This window comes from Equus caballus, chromosome 6 (genome assembly GCF_041296265.1).
Source record: "Equus caballus isolate H_3958 breed thoroughbred chromosome 6, TB-T2T, whole genome shotgun sequence".
NCBI lineage: Eukaryota > Metazoa > Chordata > Mammalia > Perissodactyla > Equidae > Equus > Equus caballus.
The window spans coordinates 26,287,020-26,308,942 of record NC_091689.1 but is presented as its reverse complement, the minus strand read 5'-3'; the positions used below and the strand labels follow the sequence as shown (position 1 = coordinate 26,308,942).

The following is a 21,923-nucleotide window of genomic DNA, read 5'->3' as shown; positions in this document are numbered from 1 at the left end:
GGCACGGGGCCATCAGAGGGAGGCAGGAGCTGAGGGAAGGCCTCGGCACGGTCTCTGTTGAGGTTTTCCTGGGTGGGGCAAGGCGGGGCAGGGTGGACACCTAGGCCTGATGGCCTTTGGGGCACAGGGGCTGCCCCCAGTTGCCTGGAACCTGGCCCTGAGGTCACTTAGGGGGAAGTACTGGCTGGGTGTGGGTCAGGTGGGGGGCTGGGGGGTGGTCTGAATGTGAAAGATGGGCCCACCTGCCCATTGTTTACTGTCTCTAGGAATCGCTCCCTGGGAGGCGTGGTCCCTCCCCAGCCAGCAAGGCCCCCAAAGACGTCAAAACGTCATAAAATAGAGAGAACAAAAAATGTAATCAATACACAGTCACAGACTCACACCGCCCTCACACACACTCACACACTCACGCTCACTCACACGTACATAGGTAGACACGTGCACTGGCATATGCATTCATGCAAACACACACACGCACATACACACACTTACTGCCCTCCCCATCCTCTGGGGGGCTACAGTTTGACTTTTAGGAGGAGAGTTCTCTGCTGTTCATGTGGCTCATGTGGCCCCTGAGCCCTGGAGCAAAATGATTACGTTTCCTTTCTTCCACAACTTGCTTTTCTTGGGGATAATAATTTTAAAAGTATTCCATATCCCATCCCTGTTTTCTGTATCCCATCACCGACTTGCCCTTCATTCCTTGAGCTTTTCGGGCTCTGACACAATTCCCCCATCCTGAGCTTCCCCCCACTGGCTCTGGGTGGGGTTCTCTCTCCCCTTCTGCCCGCCTCTCTGGCTTCCGCGAGCCCTGAGGCTGGTTCCTGGCCCGTCCTGCCTCCTTAAATCACTTTGTCGTCACTTGGCCAAGTGGGGAGGAATTAGTGGAGAACTCACATGTTTAGCTGGAAGCCCCTTGCTCATGGTTGACTGATTTCAAAGCGCCTGGAGGGTCTGTCAGCAAACCAGCTTGAGCCTTGGGTGACCCTAAGCAGGACGCTGTGGCCAGCGCTGGGCCGAGCCTACTGTCCCCAGGTGGAGGTGTGCAACGCCTACCGCTCTGCCTGGGCCCATGCTGATCTCCGTGCCCCTGCAGGCAGCGCCTGGACCTGATGCGGGAGATGTACGACCGGGCGGCCGAGGTGCCCTCCAGCGTCATTGAGGACTGTGACAACGTGGTGACCGGCGGAGACCCCTTCTACGACCGTTTCCCCTGGTTCCGGCTGGTGGGCAGGTGGGCGCCTCCCTCCCTCCCTGGGCTGAGAGAGAGAGAGAAAGCAGTGGGGGCAGGGAGTGGGCCTCCCCCCCAGGCCGGGACCCCCACCTGGGCCCTGGCCTTGACCTGTGGAGGGAGCCAGTGAGATGCCCTTTCCTGTCCTGACTCCCCCCCCCAACACTTGTCCTTCCTGGGCTGGGGTCCCTGCAGCCACTTTTCTCCACATACCAGCGGGCCCTGTTATTTCAGGGGACCAGGGAGGGGGTCTTGGCATTGCCACCCACGCCTGCTGCAGGGCTGTGGCCACTAGGTCACACATGTCCTCGTGTGTGAATGTGTGAGGCTTGGGCAGCCTTTCCGGGTCACCTGATGGCTGTGGGGATGCGAGTGGGGAGGCAGGGCCACGTCACCCAAGAGCCTCAGAGTCCCATGCCTCCTTTCCTTGGTGTCCCCATCTGGGGTCTGCACCCAGCCCCTGCACCCCATGGGACATGGTGTTCTGAGGCCTCAACACGGCCAAGCCCATGTGGTCCTCGCCTGACCTCGGCCACACCTGGCCAGGATCATGCCAGCCAGTGCCTTCCGGAATCTTCTGGAGCCTTCCACTGACCACACATGCACTTTCTTTCCAAGCCTGGGGATGGGGTGCATTTTTGGTTCTCTTGTCTTTTAAAGCAGCATTCTTGATGGCCTGTGTGTTTGGTTTTGGTTTTAAACAGAACCCCCGCCCCGCCCCCGCCCTTGTCCATCCCTGCCAGTAGCTGGTGTTAACTTCTCTCTGTCTTGTCGTACTAACCTCAGTTCAGTCATCTCTGGCTGCAACAGCTACCCTCTTCTCAACACATGCATGAGCGAGCGCATGGCTGCTCTCACCCCCTCCCCCACCTTCTCGAGCCCCGACTCCGACGCCACCGAGCCTGCCGAGGAGCAGAGCGTGGGGGAGGAGGAGGAGGAGGAGGAGGAGGAGGAGGAGGACCTGGAGGACGACGTCTTTCCGGAGCACGCGCTGTGCGACGGCCGGGACCCGTTTTACGACCGGCCCCCCCTGTTCAGTTTAGTAGGAAGGTTGGTGAGGTCGAGGACAGCATGCTGGGAAGGAACCAGCTCTTTTGCACAGGAGCACTGCTGCGGGCACGATTTGACCGCCGGCAGGGTGTGACCCCCGGCGTGCGGGGCAGCTCCCCAGAACCCCGGGGCCGAGGCAGGCTGAGGGGCTGGCCTCCCTGAGGAGAGGGTGTGAGGGATCACGAAGGCTCCTGGCCATCCTGGAGATGGGCGTCCGGCCCAGCAGGGGCGAGTCGGGGTCCCAGTATGGAAGAGGCAGTGCACCCTGGAGCGTGGTCACCCGGCTCCGTGCAGGTGGAACTGTTCTGCAGAGAGGCCCTAGAACCCTGAGAAGTGGCCACTGGGACCCCAAGAAGAGTCCTTGTGCGGGGCCTGCGGGGGACATCTGGAAAGGTCCCATCGTCCTGGAAATCAGGTCATCCCAGCCCAGGCGGCTTCCCCACCCTCCGCTGTTTTCAAGAGTTGGAGGCTCCTGGTCTGCTCTCAGTGCTAGAGGAGGTCATCCCGGAGGGAGGGCAGGGAGGAAGGGCTGGTGCTCCGGCAGTGGAAGGGCCTCCCTCTGAAGCCGTGGGGCCCAGGCTGACCCCGCCTCTCTCTGAGCCTGTCTCTGTCTAAAGGTGAGGATGCTTCCGTCCCTCCTGAGCTCCCAGGCTGTCATGGTGAGAGACAGGGGCATGTGGCTCCGTGCCTTCACTGGAAGTGCCCTCTGCAGAGAGGAGCGGTTATTATGTTTTTTAGAGGGATAAGAGAGGCCAAGGTCAGAAGGTGGAGCGGAGGCCGTGGGGAAGCCCAGATCCTGGGAGCAGGGACCCTGCCCTGCAGGCATATTGGGCAAATACAGCTGCCATTCACATTTTTTATTTTCATGGAATGGAAGCAAGACAGGTGAAGGAAAGTTTAGAAACGTAGCTGTAGCAATAGGACATTCGGTTCATGAAACAGCTGAATTTACGTATTTTACGTATATAAAAAGGTGTAAGATAGTTTTAATGGTAATCTTTTTTGGAATTTGAGATTGCTTCCTTGGCCTAGGCTGATGGAAGTTTTTGGAAGCTTCGATCTTGGAGCACCAGTACTGAAAGCTGGAGACCGAGGCTGGCCCCCAGATAATGGGGCTCATTTACACTGGGAGCCCATGGGTGCAGATGATGGAGAAAAAGCCCCATCAGTTCCTCTCGGAAGGAAGCAGGCTCCCAAGGGCACATGTCATGGATTTATCTGATTAGTTTTCCATGGGTGCGATATGCTGGCCTCCTGGATAAAAACATGTGGCTCTCTCCCTCTGAGACGCCCTGGGTGTAGGCGTCCGGCTCTGCTGAGCCCGAGAGGGAGGTGTTACCCCAGGGGCAGCTCCACACAGACCTCTCAGAACGCCCCAGGCCACTAGGGCCAGGCCCGCTGGCCTGCTGGGCCCAGGAGTCGCTCTGGCGTCAGGTAGGCCTGGGGTCAGGGCGCAGGGGAGCGAGGACACCGGGAGAAACGGGGTGTGGGCTCTCGCAGTCTCAGCCAGAAAGAGCTGGGTCCTTCCGACACTTTCCCCCCTCTGTGGATCTGAGATGTTACACAACCACCAAACCAAACCCAAGTCATCCGTGAGAGGCCAGCCCCCCGTACGGCGGGTGGTCTGTGAAGGGCTTCCTTTGGAAACGTCCTGATCTTTTTGGTTTGGCGAGAATTGGCTTCTCCCGCGCAGCAGCTGTGCAGGCCCGGCCCCGAGAGGGACCCTGTCTTTGGTTCCCTTTTATCCTTCTGGTAGCTGCTGGCTCTCTCTCCAAAGCTTAAGCGAAATTGGGGCGCCCACTCTTGTCTCCCTTCGGAAAGGCTTTCCTGGCCCCAGCATGCGTCTCTGCACCTCACCAATCTCGTGGTTAGCGCTGCCTCCTCCCCTCCCGCCACACTCAGCCCTGGCTCTGCTGTGTCTGCCGCCTCCTCTCTCTCGGGTGGGTTTCAGCCTGCTTCAAGGTGCGTGCGCCTCTGCCAACAAGGCCCCCCTGGCATGGGCCTCCCACGCCCTGGCCCGGGGCTCCTCACCCAAGTCCAGGGTCAGCCCCCCAGGGGGCCTCTGGGAGTCTGGGGGGCCAGGTGAATTGGGGAGGTGGGATGGGCTGACCCAGGCAGAGGAAGTGGGCCTGGGGGCTCTGGTTTCCCCTGACAATTCTCCCTGCCTGGACTACTGCTTTCAGAAGGTGGATAGGCAGGGGAGCTGCAGAGAGGAAGGTGAGGGGCTGACTTCTTGGGTTGGAGGGTCCCAGGAAAAGGGGGACTGGGCGAGGGAAAGGAGGTGACTGCCCAAGGAAGTGTCCAGAACTCTGGGTGGAAAGTGCTGACCTGTTACGTGTCCACTATGTGCCACCTGGGCTGGTGAGGCCGACCCCTCAGCTCCCAGCTGATTGCCCTCTACGTGCCGGACCACACAGCCTGAATCTTTGCCAATGAGGCTGCGAGCCACTCTGTGTGCGGTGGCCGGCAATGCCCTCTGGGCGGGGCTGGGGCTGTTCTGGCCCCTATGGTGGTGGGTGCTGATGTCAGGTCATTTCTGTCACCTGGGGGGCAGTGAGAGGGAGGCACAGCCTCTGCACTGTGGGCCCCGTCGCCTCATGTCCCAAGTGCTGTTGGCTAGGGTGGGCTCTGCGTGGGGGGTGGGGTCTTCCAACCCTGGCTCGCAGCCCCTCGAGTCTGGTGCTGCCACCGGGGGCAGTGGCTGCTGGGCCCCAGAGGCCCCTTCTGGCTGAATGCACCTGTCACTGTCACCAAGTGCACTGGGATTAGGGGCGGCCCAGAGGAGAGAGGAGCCATGGGGAGGAGCCAGCATCTGGTGCCAGATGCTCCTTATTCTTAGAGCATCTGGGTCCAGAGCTGCAGCTAGATTATTGGATCCCACCCGGGAGCTCAGGATGAGCATGAGAATTTGCAGTTGCCCACAGCTGTGTTATGAAGTTCAGAGAAGACAGGGGAGGGTTTGGCAATGGACCCCAGGGGTCTTTTTCATTGTATAACCCTGACCTCCAAACGGGGTCCCTCGAGGCCCCACCCCTGGGGCCCAGGCTCTGGGGGCATCTAGGCTGCATCTTGTCTGCGGGGATGAGCTTGGGCATGGCAGCTTTCAATGCCACATGAGTCTAGGTTTTCCTTCCCCTCTACATGAGGAAGTCCCAAAAGATCATGAAAGAATTGATCTACTTGATTAACTAGCTGTGTTAACTAAGTGGGTAGGCCATGGAGCATGGTGTCTACACCATTGAGAGCTGGATAGAACCCAGCCTGTAGATCCCAGCTCAAGCTTTAGCTGCCAGCCCCAGCCCCTTCCTTAACATCTTTGTGCCTCAGTTTCTTTATCTGTGAAGTGGGGTACTAATGCCAGATTCCATCAGCTCTAACACACCGTCTTAGATCTCAGACACCCGTATTTTGTGCACCCCCGAGAAAGAAAGATGCAGCCAGTTGAACTAAGATATGCTGTTGATTAGGACAGCCCGAATTTCAGAATTGAGATGTGAAATGCGTGGGTGGGCATCTTAAAGTGACGAGATGTGGGCGCACCTGCCGCCCAGGTGTTGGAAGAGCATATGTTTTGGTGCTGGCCCCTGGTGAGCTCAGAGGGACAGGCTTCTGTGATTTCTTCCTGGACTGCCAATGGGATGACTGGGCCTTGGGGACACGAAGGGCCCAGCCCCCATCCTATTTGTGGGAACCTTGAGTCTGTGAAATGCTGCAGGTTCCTGAGCTAATGGGTTGGCAACATAGCAGAACGTGTCCACGCTGGGACACCACAGTCGGTTTCGAGCAGGCATTGTCAAGCAGTGAAGCCCTGGGGAGAGAGCCAGGATGGGGTCCGCCAGCTGCAGCCTTGCCTTGTGACCTGTGCCCTGCCCTCTGCCTTAGTTTACCTCTCTGTGTAGTGCCTCCATTTCCGTCTGGCCTGGTCTCTGTGGAGCCTGGGGAGGAAAATTGGCAAGTGGGTGGGAGTGGACCCTATGAGCTCAGGAAGGGGGAGGGGTAACCTCAGGTCCCTTCAGGTGTGGTCCTGGGGAGCTCAGCAGTTTGTGGGTCGCCTCTAGGGTGCTGTGAGTGGTGGTCTAGGTGGCCCCATAGCCCAGGGCTTTGCTTGTTCAAAGCCAGCCCCTGTGGAATTGCCCCCTAAGCCTTCCAGGAAGGCAGCCCTGGGCTGGCGGGGAGCTTTGAGGTGGCCCTGATCCTGGCTCTCCCTCCTGGCTGGCCCTTAACCTCTCCTTCCTGGATGCAGTAGTGATTAAGGACCCTTGTGCCTGTCACGGTGTCCTCACCTGGCCCACAATGGGAGGTGTTCCCGCCCTCCCCAGGGGTCCTCCTGTGGTTCCCTGCAGAGTGTAGGTGGGGGTGGGCAGGCTGTGGTGCCTCCGTCTGTGCCTGGGGCCCCCGGGAGCTCCTCGGTGCCTCTCTGCCTCCCAACAGCCCAGGGAAGAAGCCCTGCCCCGTGAGGTGGGGTGGGGGCTGCAGGGCGAGGCGCTGACTTGAGGACACCGCAGCTTGGGGCTGTCCTCCCTGGTCCCTTTAGCTCTGTCTAGCATGGTGGGATGGCTGGATGGGGACGCAGCTGAGGAGGGCAGAGCAGGATCCGCGCCTTTTCCCGAAGCCCGAGTCCTGGGCTCCCTCCACTTCCCCTCTGGATCTCACGGCGTTGCTTACCGTGGCAGTCCCCCTCACTCACCCCTAATTTCAGGCAAAGGCCCTTGGCCAGGAGCCCAAGTGCCTGGAGAGGGAAGGCCACCACTGTGCTCCCCATCCTGAGGCAGGTGCCTGTCCCTGGCTGCTGGGTGCCCTTTGTGACTACAGCAAGGGGCTTCCCCTCCCTGGGCCTCAGTTTCCTCTTGTGACGAGGGCCAGGCTGGCTTCTGCTAGTGGCTTCCCCCCCTCACCTTGGTGGGTGGTCGGAGCAGTGGAGCCCTTCCAGTCAGGAGAGATGGCCCCTTGTCTGGGGCATCCTCAGAGGGGGTGCTGTGTGGGGCAGAGAGGGGCTCCAGGGAGCCATCGGGGGCTTCCTCTGCTCCAGGAGGGTGGCCAAGGGAGATGCTCAGGACCCCTTGAGGCAGCATACCTGTGTCCCTGACCAAGACCTGTCTTGGCCTAGGGGGCTCAGCCGCCAGCACGGGCAGTGGTGGGAGCGTGGAGCATCCCAGGGACCGACTGGAGGCCCACGTGGCCAGAACCGGGGCTGGTCAGTGGGGCTGGGGATGAGGCAGGGCTTGGATGTCACCGAGGGTGTGGGGGTCTGATCAGCGTCCCAAGTCCCTTCTGGCTGCTGTGGGGCTGTGGGGAAAGCAGGAGGGTGACTGGTGGTGGTGGACCGGCCGAGGGGACTTCAGAGAGACTGAGGTAGAACTGAAGGACTTGAAAGATGGTGCTTGGGTTTCTGACCTTCTGCTGGGAGAGGGCCAGTGGGATTGTGGGTGGGGGCAAAATCAGGAGCCCACCTAAGAGGAGGTGCTAGGGGCTAGAATCGGGGGCATCTGGAGTGGGGTGCCCTCCTGGAGCTCCCAGTGTGGGGCGAGGACCGCGGCTCAGCCTGGGTGGTATCTGACCTGACCTTGGAGCAAGCTGAGCACAGGGCAGGGGGTGCCTCGCCTCCCAGCGTCTCCTGGCTCCACCCTCAGCCACAAACCTGGGCACCAGCACCCACCCGGCCAGCCGACTTCCACCTTCCCTTTTCCCATCTCACCCCCGCAGCGTGCTGCTGCTCTCACCTCTGACCACCCCCTTCATCCCACCTTCCTGGCTAAGGCCCTGGGGCTCCCTCACCCCACCTCCTGCATACTTCCCACCCTCCCATAGCCAAATCCTGCCCATCCCTCCCCAAGCTGTGTCCTCACCCTGGGACTCCCACCCACCAGATCCCCTGGGAGCCCAGCGCTGTTGACGTCTGTGCCTCTGGGCTGGAGCAGGAGCCACCAGTCGCTGCCTGGAGGGGAGGGCAGCAGGGGAGGCACGTCCTGCACTGACATCTGGGTGGAGCTGCAGGTCCTCACCACAATGGGTCCTTCCTGTGCCAGGGAGCCCCACCTGAGGAGGGTGCCCCATCCCACCAGTGTTGCCCTGAACAGTGGGGGAGTTTTACTCCACATCAGCCCACCCCCCTGGCTGGGCAGCACAGTGTTCCGGGGTCCTGTCTGTTCTCCTGGCTGCCGTGGGACCCCTGCACATTGGCCAGCTCAGGTGGTGAGGCAGCCACCTGGGTGACGTGGCCTCTGCCCAGGCTGCCCTGGCACCAACTGGGTGCATAGCTGAGCTGCCTGGGAAAGGGAGGGCTCTGGACGCTCTGTGGGTAGCTGCCCTGGACACGCCAGGCAGCGCCGTGGGATCTGGGGGTGTCCTCAGGGCTCCGCTGCGCTGGCCCTTCCTGGGCACTGGGCTGGGGGTGGTACCCCGTCTCGGATGATGTCGCAGAGCTCCCACCCGCCGTGTTTCTGGAGGGGGCTGGGAAGGAATCGTGAGCTGCATTCCCACCATCCGAGCCCCTCGGTGGGGCCTGGGAGCATTAGGGGCCACTGGGGAATGGGCGGGAGGTAGGGGGACCATGTGGGCCATTAATAACAGTGTCAGGGTCATAGCTCAGCGTGTCCAGGTCCCCAAGTCCTCCTCCTCCTTGAAGCAGGCTGAAACCTTCCTTCCTCAGCTGTTCTCTTCTCAGACAGCGGGTACGGCCCATGGGCTTCGCCCTGTGCCCAGCCCCACTCACCACTTCACGCCCTCCTCCTCCTCTGTCCTTCCTCCTCCTCCTGTCTCCTCTGAGCACCTCGCCCGTGGTCCTCTCCCCTCCCTGCCTGCCCGCCGCCCCAGCTGCTTGCTGCCCTGGCTGCCCAGCGCTTCACTCTGCTTTGCAGTGTTGTGTCGTGAGCCAGCCGTGACCCCGCCATCCACAGCACATGCTGGGGTGGCCTTGACCTCGACCTCTGCTTCCCCCCAGGGCCTTCGTGTACCTGAGCAACCTGCTGTACCCCGTGCCCCTGGTGCACCGCGTGGCCATCGTCAGCGAGAAGGGCGAGGTGAAGGGCTTCCTCCGCGTGGCTGTCCAGGCCATCTCAGGTACGTGCAGGGCAGCCCCGGGGCTTGCTCTCTCCCTTCACAGATGGAGGCCCTGGTGGGGAGGCCTCTGCGGGCATCACACAGCAGTCAGCGTGCGGCCAACCTCACCCAGGCCCCCGGCCTCCTGTTTCTCCATCTCTCCCCCCAGCTAGCGTCTAGGCTGCTGACCCCCAGGTGGGGTCCGAGGGGGAAGCTCCTTTTGCCCTGCTCTTGGTTCTGGTCTCCTGGACTTTCCCGGGTCAGCTGAGGCCCTCTGGGCTGTGCAGGCTGAGCCCAGGGCTGTCAGAGCCTGCTCTGGCTCGGGGGCCTCCTCCATCCCACTAGGCAGCCCCAGGTCTCTGAGGCCACCTGGCTCCCCGCCCCAGCCTGGTGTGGAGTGGCGCTCTCTCCTAGCTCACCCCTCCACCGTCGTCTCTCAGCCCCTGGCTCCCAACCCCTGCCCACAGCGCCCTTGGGGCCTCTCTCCCGACTCTCCAGCATGCCCCTCCTTCAGAACCCTCGGCCTCTTGGGCCCAGAGGCTGCGGACCATCCCTCCACACGTGGACGTGGAGATTCAAGCCCCCTCGCTGCAGAGGTGTCACCCTCTCACTGCTCGGTCACCGTCCAGCCCCGTCCCACCAGCTGGGCTCCCAGGACGGGCCAGCCGCAGGATGCCTTTGATCCTGGGTTTGCTCCCCTGTAAATGGCACCCCATTTGAAGCTTCTTAGATAGGAATGTTGAAAGATCATTCCAGAACACAGATGTGAGCATGCCTGGCCAACTGGGAAGCTGCAGACCAGAGGGCCTGGTGCTCCTGTGGTAATGGCCAGTACTCCCTTCTCTGCCCTCACCCCCTCTGGCCCCCCCCCGCCCCCCTCCACAGACTCACTCTCCTTCCTCTCCATGGCCTTGGCAAGCTGGGCACCTTGGGGAGAGAATGAGGCAGATGGACAGACAAGACAGAGAGAGAGCTTGAGCCGCAGAGTGACCCCTGGCCTAGATAGGGCTGGCTGAGAGTGTGAGCAATGCAGATGGCCTGTACCCTGACTCAAGGGGTCTCTGGTCTCCCTCCTGGGGGTCTCAGCCCCTCGCTGCCCCAACAGCTTGGCCCCCTTAGGTGGTTTTTGTTCCACTCTCAGGACCTAGTGCCAAATTCTCACTAGCCCCTAATTTCCAGGTGTTCTTTGTAGCACCTTGCAGCCATGTCACCATGGTGCTGAGATTCCTTGGGACCCTGGAGTGGGGAGTGAGGGGGCACTAGGGAAGGCCCAGCCAACAAGGACGCTGGGAATTTCTCGTGCCAGCCTCGTCCCTCAAGGGGGATGCTGTCCCTGCCATCTCAGGGGGAACTTTGTCCCCCTGGGCTTTTCCTTGGCCCTTCCTGCCCAGCTCAGCTCCAGGTGAGTGGGCTCAGCCCCAGGTGGACACAGCCTGTATTTGGGCCACACCTGACAAGCCCAGTCTGGTGGCTGTGGCGGAGGAGAAGGAACTTTAAAAAGCCACGGAACCCTGCTTCTGTGGTCACAGAAGTCGCACCTGCCCCCGCCCCCCCGTGGCAGAGGTCAGCTTGTCCGGTCTCTCAGCACCAAGCCCTGCTGTGCCCAGGCCCTGGATGATGGCAGGTCAGAGCTGCAGGCCCTTGGACAGCCAGGGTGGAGAGCACGGCGGTGTTAGCGCTCTCACAGGCCCCAGAACAGAGGGTCAGAGACCCTGGGAGTCTGCAAGGGCTCCTCCAGAGTGGCTGGAGTTGGCGGTCAAGGAGGCCAGCAGACCCCAGATTTGGGAGGCCTTTAGGCAAACAGCAAAAGGGTTTGGTTTTTGTCCCAAACATAGTGGGAAACCACTGTGAAGCATGGAGCACTGTGTCCGCATGGGTGACGGTGGTGGCTTGGAAGGGTGGTGTAGGACAGGTGTGATTCCAAAGGTGACACCAGCAGGATGTGGTGGGGCGGGCTCTGCTCCGTGAGGTGGAGGGAGGAGTCAGGAGGATCCGGGTTCTGCTGGAGCATCTGAGTCTTGGGGAGGGGCGGAGTGGGGATCAGGACTCGGAGAGAGGGGCAGGGGTCCTAAGTTTGGTTTTGAAAATGTGGAGTTCGTGGCCCCCGCCAGAGCAGGCTGTGCTGAGGACATGGCCATGTGCTGAGGACTCTGGGCCCTGGGGCAGCCCAGGCTGGTGGTGATTGTGCCCCAGGTGGTGACCTGGTTGTTTCAGAGCCTCCGATGGCAGCATCAGGGATCCCCTCATGTGGGTCAGAGCCCCACCTGGTTCCCGTGCCCTCCCCTCACCTGGCAGCTCAGGCTGGCTCTGCCACACCCACCGGGGGAACTAGATGGGCCCTGACCATCTGCTCTGTTCCTGTTTCAGCTGATGAAGAGGCCCCTGATTATGGCTCTGGCGTCCGCCAGTCTGGAACTGCCAAAATCTCCTTTGACGACCAGCATTTCGAAAAGGTACCATGCAAGGGTCTGCACACGGTGGGGCTGTGGTGCAGCCATACATTTTCAACCCACACGCCTGCAACCCAGCCCGAGGGGCCAGCTAGACAGAGGGGTCCCATGTGCCCTGGGCCTGCCCCGTGGGCCCTGGGTCCTCCTGGGTTCTTTCCTGTCTTCCCAAGCCCCAAGCCTCATGGCTGTCCCTCACCCCTCATTATCTGACTTGCCCTGACCCACTGGGTCCATCCATCTCCCCACCACAGCCTCTCCTGGCCTTGTACCTGCTTTCCCCACCTGGCCCTCCGCTGCAGCCAGGGGCACAGAGCAGGTGCGCACCATGAATTCTGGAACAGACACCAAGATGCCTCTGCCCTGCCCGGTTCCCCTTCTCTCTCAGGCTCGCTCCCCTAGGGGTCCCCACAGGACACTGCGTTTCCACCACCGCCCTTGCCCCACCCCCGACATCCCAATGGGACCCATGAAGGGCCCCGGGGAGGCCCCTCCCCGCAGTCCCAGCAGCAAGTGCTGCAGTGGCCCTGCTTCGATGCCGAAAGTCAAGGTGCTGCCCGCCTTGGTCCTCGCACGAAGAGACAGTACACTCCTCCCAGGCTCCCCCTTCTGCTCTCAGGCGAGAGGGTGGAGAAGGAAGGTCCCACTCAGGGCCCCCAGGCCAGTGGCTCCTTTTCTCTCCTTCTTGGAGTCTTTCCTAACTCACCCCCACCCAGCCACCTGCCGCTCTGAACCCCAGTGCTCCCGACGCCTTGAGCTGAGGGCGGTGTGTCTGCCCCTAACACTGTCCCTCTCTGAGAGGGTCGTCTGCTGGGAATGCAGAGGAGGGGCGAAGGGCATTAGACGGAGAGTGCAGGGTACACGGAGGGAGGCTGTGTGGGCACCTGTGATGGGGTACATGGCGAGGGCCCCGAGATTCAAGCAGACAGTTTACCTGTGTCTGGCCCACAAGGAGGAGCTGAGGGAGGGGTCCTGGCTGGGGGTTTGTGGGGCGGACCAGAGAGACCTTTCCCCATCTTTTCCACCGTGGAGTCAACAGAGGCCATGACAGCATGGGAAATTGAGGCCGAGGGAGGTGGGTGCCCATCCATGCCAAGACAGTCTGGAATGCAGGTCCCCGAAGCCTCGGCCCTGGCTCTGGGGTCGTCGATGGGGCTGTATTGGTCCCATCCCTGGCTGGCTCTCTCTGACTCATCCCCTCGTCCTGCATAGTTCCAGTCCGAGTCCTGCCCCGTGGCGGGGATGTCCCGCTCCGGGACCTCCCAGGAAGAGCTCCGCATTGTGGAAGGCCAGGGCCAGGGTGCGGACGCAGGGCCCTCGGCCGACGAGGTCAACAACAACACCTGCTCAGGTAGGTCCCAGGGCTACCCAGGGTGTGGGCACTGGGACACGGCCCCCCGCCCCACTGTAGTCTGGAGGTCCTGCCACCTCTTAGCCTGGCACAGCAGGGAAGGACCAGGCCTCTCCCTGCTCCTGGGGTCCAGAGGGAGGCCACCAGACCTTTCCGAGAGGAGGCTGACCCCACGCCTGACCCCGGACTCTAGTCCCCCTTGGGGGGTCCCGTCATGTTGCTCTGCCCTTGCTCCCAGCAGCTGTGCCCCCGGAAGGCCTCCTCCTAGACAGCCCTGAGAAAGCTGCCCTGGATGGGCCCCTGGACGCCGCCCTGGACCACCTCCGCCTGGGCAGCACCTTCACCTTCCGCGTGACCGTCCTGCAGGCGTCCAGCATCTCTGCCGAATATGCCGACATCTTCTGCCAGTTTAAGTGAGCTTGGCGCCCCAGGCTGGGCCTCATGGAGGTGGGGGGCTCTTAGCAAGGCACAGGCTGTGTTGGGGGCCACACACTCCTGGCCATCCTTGCGAGCACGTTGGTCCCCTGCGCCCGGTCAAGTATCTCCTCCTGCTTTTCAGCTTCATCCATCGCCATGACGAGGCCTTCTCTACGGAGCCCCTGAAGAACACAGGAAGGGGCCCCCCACTCGGCTTCTACCACGTCCAAAACGTACGTCCTCAGAACCCCCATCTCCCCATCCCACTGGTTGGCCCCTTGCGGGGTCTCTGGTTTATGCCGCCTCCCTGAAACTGGACTGAGCTTTGCTCATTCTCTCCTTCCTCCTCCTCTCTCTTCTGAGCACCCACCGTTTGCCGTGTGCTGCCCGGGCATGAGGACATGGGGCCCTCGGACACCGGGTGGGGTGTGTGGGCTATTGCTAGGCCGCCGGGGCCTTGGTGGGTTTAAGACTAAGGGCGGGGGCAGGTAAGAGCTCCCCGCAGCGAGCCTGGGCAGACAGCTGTCGTGTCTGGGGTGGCCAGAGTTTGTGCAGAGGCTGGGGTGCCAGCCAGGCAGTCCTGGCCTGGTCTTGGGAAGATGTGGAGGTAGGGTACGCGGTGAGGCCTGGGCATAATCGGGAGAGTTCAGGAAAGCTCCCACAGTGGAGTGTCCCCAGCCAGGCTGTCAGGAGGGCGGGCAGCTTTCCAGGTGAGGCAGGAGAATGGCTAAATAGGCCGTGGGGGAGGGAGGTGCTTCACTCGAGATAATGGAAGCTGCCAGGTAGAGAGGCCTCAGGCCAGGGAATGTGACCTTGACCCTGAGCAGCCAGGCTGGGGGGTGTGCAGCCAGCAGTCACAGAGCCCATGCTCCGAAGGGGCCTGAGCCGACAGCCCGTCCTGACCCTCCGGGGAGGAGGAGCGCGCAGTGGTTTCTAAGGCAGAGAACGAGGCCAGGTCTGAAAGTGTGTACTCTTGCGGCTACGTGTCCTGGGGCTTTGAGAGCAAAGCCCCCTACTCTGGGTGGTTTCAACAACAGAGCGTTACCGCCTCTCATTCTGGAGGCTGGAAGCCCAGATCAAGGTGTGGGCAGGGTGGTTCCTTCTGAGCATCTGTCCCAGGCCCCTCTCCCTGTGTCCTCGCTTGGGCTTCCCTCCATGCCTGTCTCTGTGTCCCGCCTCCCAATTTCATAAGGACACTGGTCATATTGCCTTAGGACCCACCCTCAGGCCCTCATTCTAACTCGAAGACCTTGGTAAAGTCCCGTCTCTAAATTCAGGATCCTGGGGTTAGGGCTTCAATGCATGAAGTGGGGGAGACACAGTTTAACCCACAGCCCTTGGTGAGTGGGCGAGGGCCCAAGAAGGCTCAGACCTGTGGCCCCCAGCCCCGTCTGTCCTGGGAGAGAACCAAGGGCCGCCCACCCAGTGGTCTGTCCTTAGGGCATGTGACGGGAGGCCAGGCACGGCAGGAAGGACCTAGGCGAGGAGCACTGCCCTGCGTGGACACAGGCTGGGCTGGGGGTGGGGGGTTGGGTGTGGGTTCTCCGATCTGGGTCCCGGCATGCTCGGTGGAGGCTGAGCGCTTACCTCTGTGACTCTCCTTCCCCTGCTTGACCGTGGCGTGGCCGCGCCCTCCCGCCTGCCCATGTCACCCGCCAGATCGCAGTGGAGGTGACCAGGTCCTTCGTCGAGTACATCAAGAGCCAGCCCATCGTGTTCGAGGTCTTCGGCCACTACCAGCAGCACCCGTTCCCGCCCCTCTGCAAGGACGTGCTCAGGTCAGCAGCCCCGGGGCTGCCGGCCCCAAAAGCCCCTTCCCAGAGCTTCTCATCCAGCCCACCTGCTGCCCTCCCGGCCGGTGCAGCCAACCCTCCCCCGGGCGGGCCGGGTCTGGTGGCTGCAGACCCGTGTGCCTCCTGACGCCCACCTCCCCTGTCTGTGGGGTGTCCGGTTCCCCGAGGTTGGCAGGACCCCAAGCTGGTCATAGCCTTCCCCTCAGGACTGAGGAGGGAGGTTCTCAAAGAGCATCGCTGTCAGAACCTTGACCTCCGCTGGGAGTGGGTAGGGTCCTGGGGCCGGGCTGGAGGATGGCCAGGGGTGGCCCACGGGGGAACCGCCGAGAGCTCCGCCCAAGGGGCCCAGCTGTTCATCTCCTGGAGTCCTGAACCCCCCAGACTGAAGGAGGGAACATTCGTCCGCCTCCCTCAGTCCATGTGGCCTCCCAGGGGGCAATGAGGGTGGGTCGGGGTGTCCCTTCTATGACCAGGCCGAGCCCTCCTGGCCCCATCCCCACCCGGAGTGTGAACAGCAGATAGGCCTCAGGGGGCTGTGGGACCTGCTGTTGCCATCTCACCTCCCGTCTCAGCTGTCAGGTGGGACCCAGAGCTAAGTGAGGCGTCCGGGGTGTCGGAGAACGAGAAGGGCCGTGAGAGGTGCTGGTTTGGGGGCATTGGGCCCTAGGAGCCCCCTGTCCTTGGGAGTGCCGAGGGTGGCTCTGTCCTGGAAGCCCCAGGACTGTGAATCAGAGCTTGACCTCACTTCAGCCCTTATGGCCTCGTGGGGCCTCCCGAGTGGGCTCTGGGGGTCCTGAGGGGACCCTGGCTGGTGGAGGGCCTCTCCCAGGCCCTGTGGGAGGGAGGGAGGGCAGCAGGCACGGGCCTGGGGTCAGCCATGTGCTGACCTCCCTCCGCCAGCCCCTGCCCCAGCTCCCTGCTCCCGCTCAGGCGCCTGCAGACACCATTTACCCTGTTGCCTCATGCTGGCGCATCTTTTTCCGCAGCCCCCTGAGGCCCTCGCGACGCCATTTCCCCCGGGTCATGCCTCTGTCCAAGCCAGGTAGGTGGGGCTGTCCCATGTCCACCCATGAGGGAGTGAGGTCCCAGTCCTCAGATGGGTCTGTGCTCTCTCAGGCTCTCTGGGGCCACCCTGCACCTGCTGGGCCTCGTGAGGTCCCTGTGGAGTAAGGGGCTCCCTCCTGGAGCAGGAGGCCCGGGGTGAAGGCACAAGGACACCTTGATGTCCTTTCCCCCTGGGCACACACAGAGCTCCAGGGTGATGGTCAGGTGGTGCCTGCCCTGTGCCCACATCGAGTTTCCTGGAGCAGACAACAGAGGTGTGGGAGCCGGGGTGAGGGGGCTGGGGGCTTCGGCAAGGCCCTAGGGTCGTCTGAGCTGAACCTCGAGGAATGGACAAGGTTTGGGGGTAAAAGGCAATGCAGGAAGCTTGTTGATGGGGAGCCGAGGCCAGAGGTGTCAGTGAGGGTGTAGGATCCACTGGAGGAAGAGCATTTGGAGTCCTTACCTGGAACCCGAGACCCTGCCTGCGGGAGCAGGTGGGCCGTGGAAGAGCTCTGGAGATTTTAGTTAAAAGAGGGTGTAGGTGCTGTCAGGACAGAAGCTGAAGCCCAGGGACAAGGTCAGTGGGAGGTTGGAGAGAGTCGGTGCTGGGCTGGGCGGTGCAGCCAAGGCCCCTCACAGCCCAGGAACCCACCTTGAGTTCCTGGGGGGCCATCGTCCCTGGCGCCAGTGCCCCGGAGGGTGGGGCCTGTGCCAGGGCTGCATCCGGGGCTGTGCACACGGTGACCCGCACACGCCCGCCCTGCTTGGGGGAGAAGATTTAGCCCCTGCCTTCTGAATCCCCAGAAGCTGGAGTTCTGCAGACTGAGGGTCCCTCGGGAGGACACCCTCCAGCTCCCCCAGGCCTGCCCACTCATTTGTTGATGTTAATTCTGGCATCTGTGGGGGTCTTGTGCTTGGCCACGTGTGTTTCCTGGGCTATTCAGTCTTCCTTGCAGCCTCACGGGAGACGCTTAGATCCATATTTATAGGGGAAGCAGTGGGGCTCAGATGGGACTTGATACAAGAGTGGCCTTTGTGATGGGGCCTGGAGGCGTGGGCTGGACAGAGGTGGATGAGGGGCACACTGGGGCACGGAGCCTATTTATCAGGAGCTGGACAAAAGCGGAAGGCCAGTGGGAGCTGAGGGGCAGGGCCCAGCCATGCTGGAACGAGGTGCTTGGACTGGTGCAGTAGGCTGTGGTCTAGCAGAGGGATTCTGGTTGGGTTGTGAGGCCTCTGAGCAAGTGTAGCTCCTGCTGCCCTGCTGGTTCTGTGGGATCTCAAGCCACTGCCCTCTCTTCAAGGGCCCACGCCCAGGTGTGTGTGGCCATGTGCTCCTCCCACCTGGGCAGGGGAAGCGAGCAGTCACATCTGTTTCTGGAAACCAGCTCTCAGTTGCTGAGGCCTGACTGTGCCCAAGACAGGACATATCCTGGGGCACAGGGTGGTGGTCCGCTGGTTGTTTTTCTTGGGGGAAAGTTCCCTCCCTGCCTTTGAGGTGTCCCCACCCCTAGTCTCCTCCCTGAGCATGCCGTCAGTGCGTGACAGGGCGGGTCTCCCATCAGTGCGTGCTTCTCTTCTGTCACCCTCCAGTGCCCGCCACCAAGCTCAGCACACTGACGCGGCGCTGCCCGGGGCCCTGCCACTGCAAGTATGACCTGCTGGTCTACTTCGAGATCTGCGAGCTGGAGGCCAATGGCGAGTGAGTCCAGTGCCTGGGGTGCCCATGCTGGGGATGGGCTGGGAGACCCCAAGCGGTTGTGATGGAGGAGGAGAGGGCCCCAGGGGTGACCTGGGCCCCAGTGGGTTGTGGTGGAGGAGAAGAGGGCCCCGGGGGTGACCTGGGCCCCAGCGGGTTGTGGTGGGGGAGGAGAGGGCCCCGGGGGTGACCTGGGCCCCAGCGGGTTGTGGTGGGGGAGGAGAGGGCCCCGGGGGTGACCTGGGCCCCAGCGGGTTGTGGTGGGGGAGGAGAGGGCCCCGGGGGTGACCTGGGCCCCAGCGGGTTGTGGTGGGGGAGGAGAGGGCCCCGGGGGTGACCTGGGCCCCAGCGGGTTGTGGTGGGGGAGGAGAGGGCCCCGGGGACAGGTTGAGATGGCACATGGTGGGTTTCCTCGCCCAGCTGACTCTGGTCTCCATGGACTGAACCCCCATCTTCACCAGAGTGAGGGGCTGAGTTTTTCCCGTTCTCATGCCTTCCACTGCTTGGGGGCCGTGGCCTGTGCTGTGGGCGGGGTGGGGAGGAGGGCAAGGCCCCGCCTCATGCCTCCCTCTCTCTCTCTCTTCCAGTTACATCCCTGCCGTGGTGGACCACCGTGGTGGGATGCCGTGCATGGGGACCTTCCTGCTCCACCAGGTGCAGAGCCCTCCCTGCCCCTGCCCACCTCGTGCCTCCTCCCTGGGCCCCTGTGGCTTCCAGGCCATCTGACATTATCCTCTCTCCTGGCCTCCGCAGGGCATCCAGAGACGGATAACCGTGACACTGCTGCACGAGACGGGCAGCCACATCCGCTGGAAGGAAGTGCGCGAGCTGGTCGTGGGTGAGTAAGGCGGTGGGTGCTTCCTTGGGGGCCAGGGATGGGTTGATAGGAAGAACATAGACCCCCCCCCAACTCTCCCCCACGTCAGATGCCTGAGTTCTAACCAGAGCTCTGCCCCTGTTGCTGTGTGACTTAGACTAAGTCACTTAACCTCTCTGTGCCTCAGTCCCTTACCTGAAAAGGAGAGCTTAGACCTGGGTGATGATTCCAAATTTCTATTTAATCACTGTATTAGCTTGCTGGGGCTGCTGTAACAAAGTACCACCAGCCAGGTGTCTTAAAACAGCAGGAGTTTATCCTGTCACAGTTCTGGAGGCATAATTCTGAGAGGACGGCATCAGCAGGTGGCCGTGCTCCCTCTGAAGCCGTAGGGAGGACCCTTCCTCACCTCTTCTGGCTTCTGGTGGTTTGTAGGGAGTCCTTGGGGCTCCTTGGCTTGTAGACACGTCACTCTGATCCTCCGTCTTCACGTGGCCTCTTCTGCGAGGACTGAGGTTAGGGCCCAGCCAACTCCACTGTGGCCTCAGCTCAGCTGCGCCATCTGCCAAGACCCCATTTCCGAATATGGTCACATGCTGAGTGGCTGGGGTCAGGACTTCAGCATATCTTTTTTGGGGGACACAGGTCTGCTCAGAGCCATTGCCTGGGTCTTGGATGTTCTCTTCCACGACTCCACACTGTGAGCTGTTTGGTCTGCCCAAAATGTTTCCTTTCTCAAGCTGTAAAGAACTTGTCTTCCCAGTTTTCATTCAAGGACATGGACCACTGTCCGTTCCCGTGTGTGGTCAGCATGAGGCCACCCTGCCCTGGAGCTGACGGATCCCTCTGGAAGGGTGTTTCTGTGGCCAGTGGGCAGCAGCTCAAGGGCCATGTCCATGTGGCTTTCAGAGGGGGGTCTGAGGGTGCGGCTGCAGGGGTGTGACCGTGAGACCCATCGTCCTGTGTCCCAAAGTGCAGGACTGTGGGCAGCAAGGTTCTGGGGGCCGCAGAACAAATGCTTTCATTTTAGATGTTTTGTATCTGTTTTCACACAAACCAGAAAAAGCGTAGAACAAGCACATGAACCTTCATTTCAGATGCTGTTTAGGGCAAGTCTGAAAAGAGTGAATCAATTTAAAGAAAAAGATGAAGGGGCAGGCCATATGGTGTAGTGGCTAAATTCAGCACACTCCGCTTCGGCAGCCCGAGTTTGGGGGTTTGGATCCTGGGTGCAGACCTACACCGCTCGACAGCCATGCTGTGGCGGCGACCCACATGTAACGTGGAAGAAGATGATTGGCAGCAGATGTCAGCTCAGGGCTAATCTTCCTCAGCAAACAAAACAAAACAAAACAAAGGCAAAGCAATTATGTGCTGGCTCACCCTGACACATGGCGGGACAGGGAATGAGGCTGGGGTGGGGCCGTCCTGTGTGCCATCATCCTGTCTCACCACCTTCACTCAGAGCCTGCTGCCCAGAGAGCTGCACCCAGCTTGTGCCTGGGAGAGGCGCACAGAGCTTCCATTCCTGCCCCTGTTACCCTTAGTCCCGGGTCTCTGCAGAGAGGTCGCCTCCTTGCTGGCCTTGGGGAGCCAGGCCCTGGTCCTGGATCCCACCTTCCTCTCTGCCCCCAAGCCGCCTCTCTTCCTGAAAATGCAAATAGAGGTGATTGCCTGTTGCTGGGGGCAAGAAGAGATGCGATTGGAAGGGATCTGGGGGGATGTTCGTGTAAACACCAAGGCCCCCTCCAGGTCAAGGGGTTGGGCTCTGCCCCTCTGGGCTTCATAAACCAAGCAGACCTGTGAGTGGACGTCTCTGCCTGACCAGGGGCTGCATGGGCCCCGGTTTGCAGGTGGAGCGCCTGGTCGGCCTGGGCGGGTGAGAACCTCTGCTGAAGCACGTGTCCCGTCCTGGGGGTGAGGAGGGGTGAGGCTGGCACTCTGGCAAGCTTTCTTCCTGCCGCTGAGCCCTGCCCCAGCAGCGGGCCGTGTGGCACTCCAGCTGTGGGGACAAGCCCTTCGAGCCCTGCCCGGCCCTGGCGGGCACTTTTCAGGGAGTCCACACCCACCTTCCCCCAGAACCCAAACATTGCAGAAGCTTCCAGGATGTGGAGCAGGCAGCCCCAGCACGCGGACGCGGAATCCTGGTGGAGTGTTGGGTTTTGTTTCGTCTCCGTTCATGCAGGACAAGAGGGAAGGCCCAGTGGTTCCCTTCTGGCTCAGCAAAGAAAACTTCCTATTTGTTTATTCCTGGAAGAAGCAGAGCTGTCACTCTGGCTGTCACTGCCACAGCAGGAATGATTAATGAGGCCACCAGGGAGCATTCCTGGGTCACAGAGGTCCTGGGGCCTTCCACAGACGGAGCCACCGCCCCATGTGCCGGTGCCTTCGAGGGCTCTTGGAAACACCCCTTACAGGGAGAGCCTTATGGCGTGGATAGTGTTTCTTTTCTTTTTTTCAAGTATGAAGAGGAGGAAACATTTATGTCCTCCTTCTCGTCTTGCTAGGATTTCCTTTTCCAGTAGGTGAGAGGGCCTGTGCCTTCCAGGCCGGGAGATTGAAATCTCTCTGTTGTGGGGACGTGGAGAGAGAGATCCAGAGTCATTTATGGCTGAGGAGTAAGAGACTCAGAACTCAGACTGCAGGAGGGAGGATGGGAGACTGGTCCACTGACAGATGGCAGCCTGGGCGTGCTGCAGACCTTACGTGGGCCCCCGTCTGCCGGTGGTGTTACCTCTCGCTAGATGCTCTTGTTGCCACGTGGGGACCCGGGTCCCAGACGGCGTCTCATGGTTTCAAAGCTCCCGCCCAGGCAGAGGCTGTGAGCAGGGACCCAGGGCCTCCACCTGCCCTCCTGGGAAGTGACACACGGCCCATTGCCTTTCCCGTAGGTCGCATTCGAAACACTCCAGAAACCGATGAGTCCCTGATCGACCCCAACATCTTGTCTCTGAACATCCTCTCGTCTGGATACATCCACCCAGCCCAGGATGACCGGTGAGTCCCCTCGAGGGGGCGGCAGCGGTTCTGTTCCTG

At 61.4% G+C, this 21,923-nt stretch overlaps 1 protein-coding gene across 50 annotated transcripts in view; it reads left to right on the top strand.

Annotated features, from left to right (window-relative positions):
* Positions 1–21,923, top strand: part of KIF1A (kinesin family member 1A) — a 101,512-nt gene that overhangs the window by 58,399 nt on the left and 21,190 nt on the right. For 22 of the 50 annotated variants that reach the window (XM_070269660.1, XM_070269649.1, XM_023642762.2 and 19 more), the window contains 13 exons: positions 1,097–1,234; positions 2,018–2,281; positions 9,222–9,340; positions 11,687–11,772; positions 12,979–13,117; positions 13,359–13,530; positions 13,677–13,767; positions 15,194–15,312; positions 16,314–16,369; positions 17,965–18,073; positions 18,658–18,724; positions 18,824–18,908; positions 21,779–21,884. In XM_070269660.1, coding sequence (XP_070125761.1) covers positions 1,097–1,234; positions 2,018–2,281; positions 9,222–9,340; positions 11,687–11,772; positions 12,979–13,117; positions 13,359–13,530; positions 13,677–13,767; positions 15,194–15,312; positions 16,314–16,369; positions 17,965–18,073; positions 18,658–18,724; positions 18,824–18,908; positions 21,779–21,884 — 1,551 coding nt within the window. The remainder of the gene's footprint in view (positions 1–1,096; positions 1,235–2,017; positions 2,282–9,221; positions 9,341–11,686; positions 11,773–12,978; positions 13,118–13,358; positions 13,531–13,676; positions 13,768–15,193; positions 15,313–16,313; positions 16,370–17,964; positions 18,074–18,657; positions 18,725–18,823; positions 18,909–21,778; positions 21,885–21,923) is intronic. The other 28 variants (XM_023642768.2, XM_023642767.2, XM_070269683.1 and 25 more) reach the window with 2 other exon arrangements.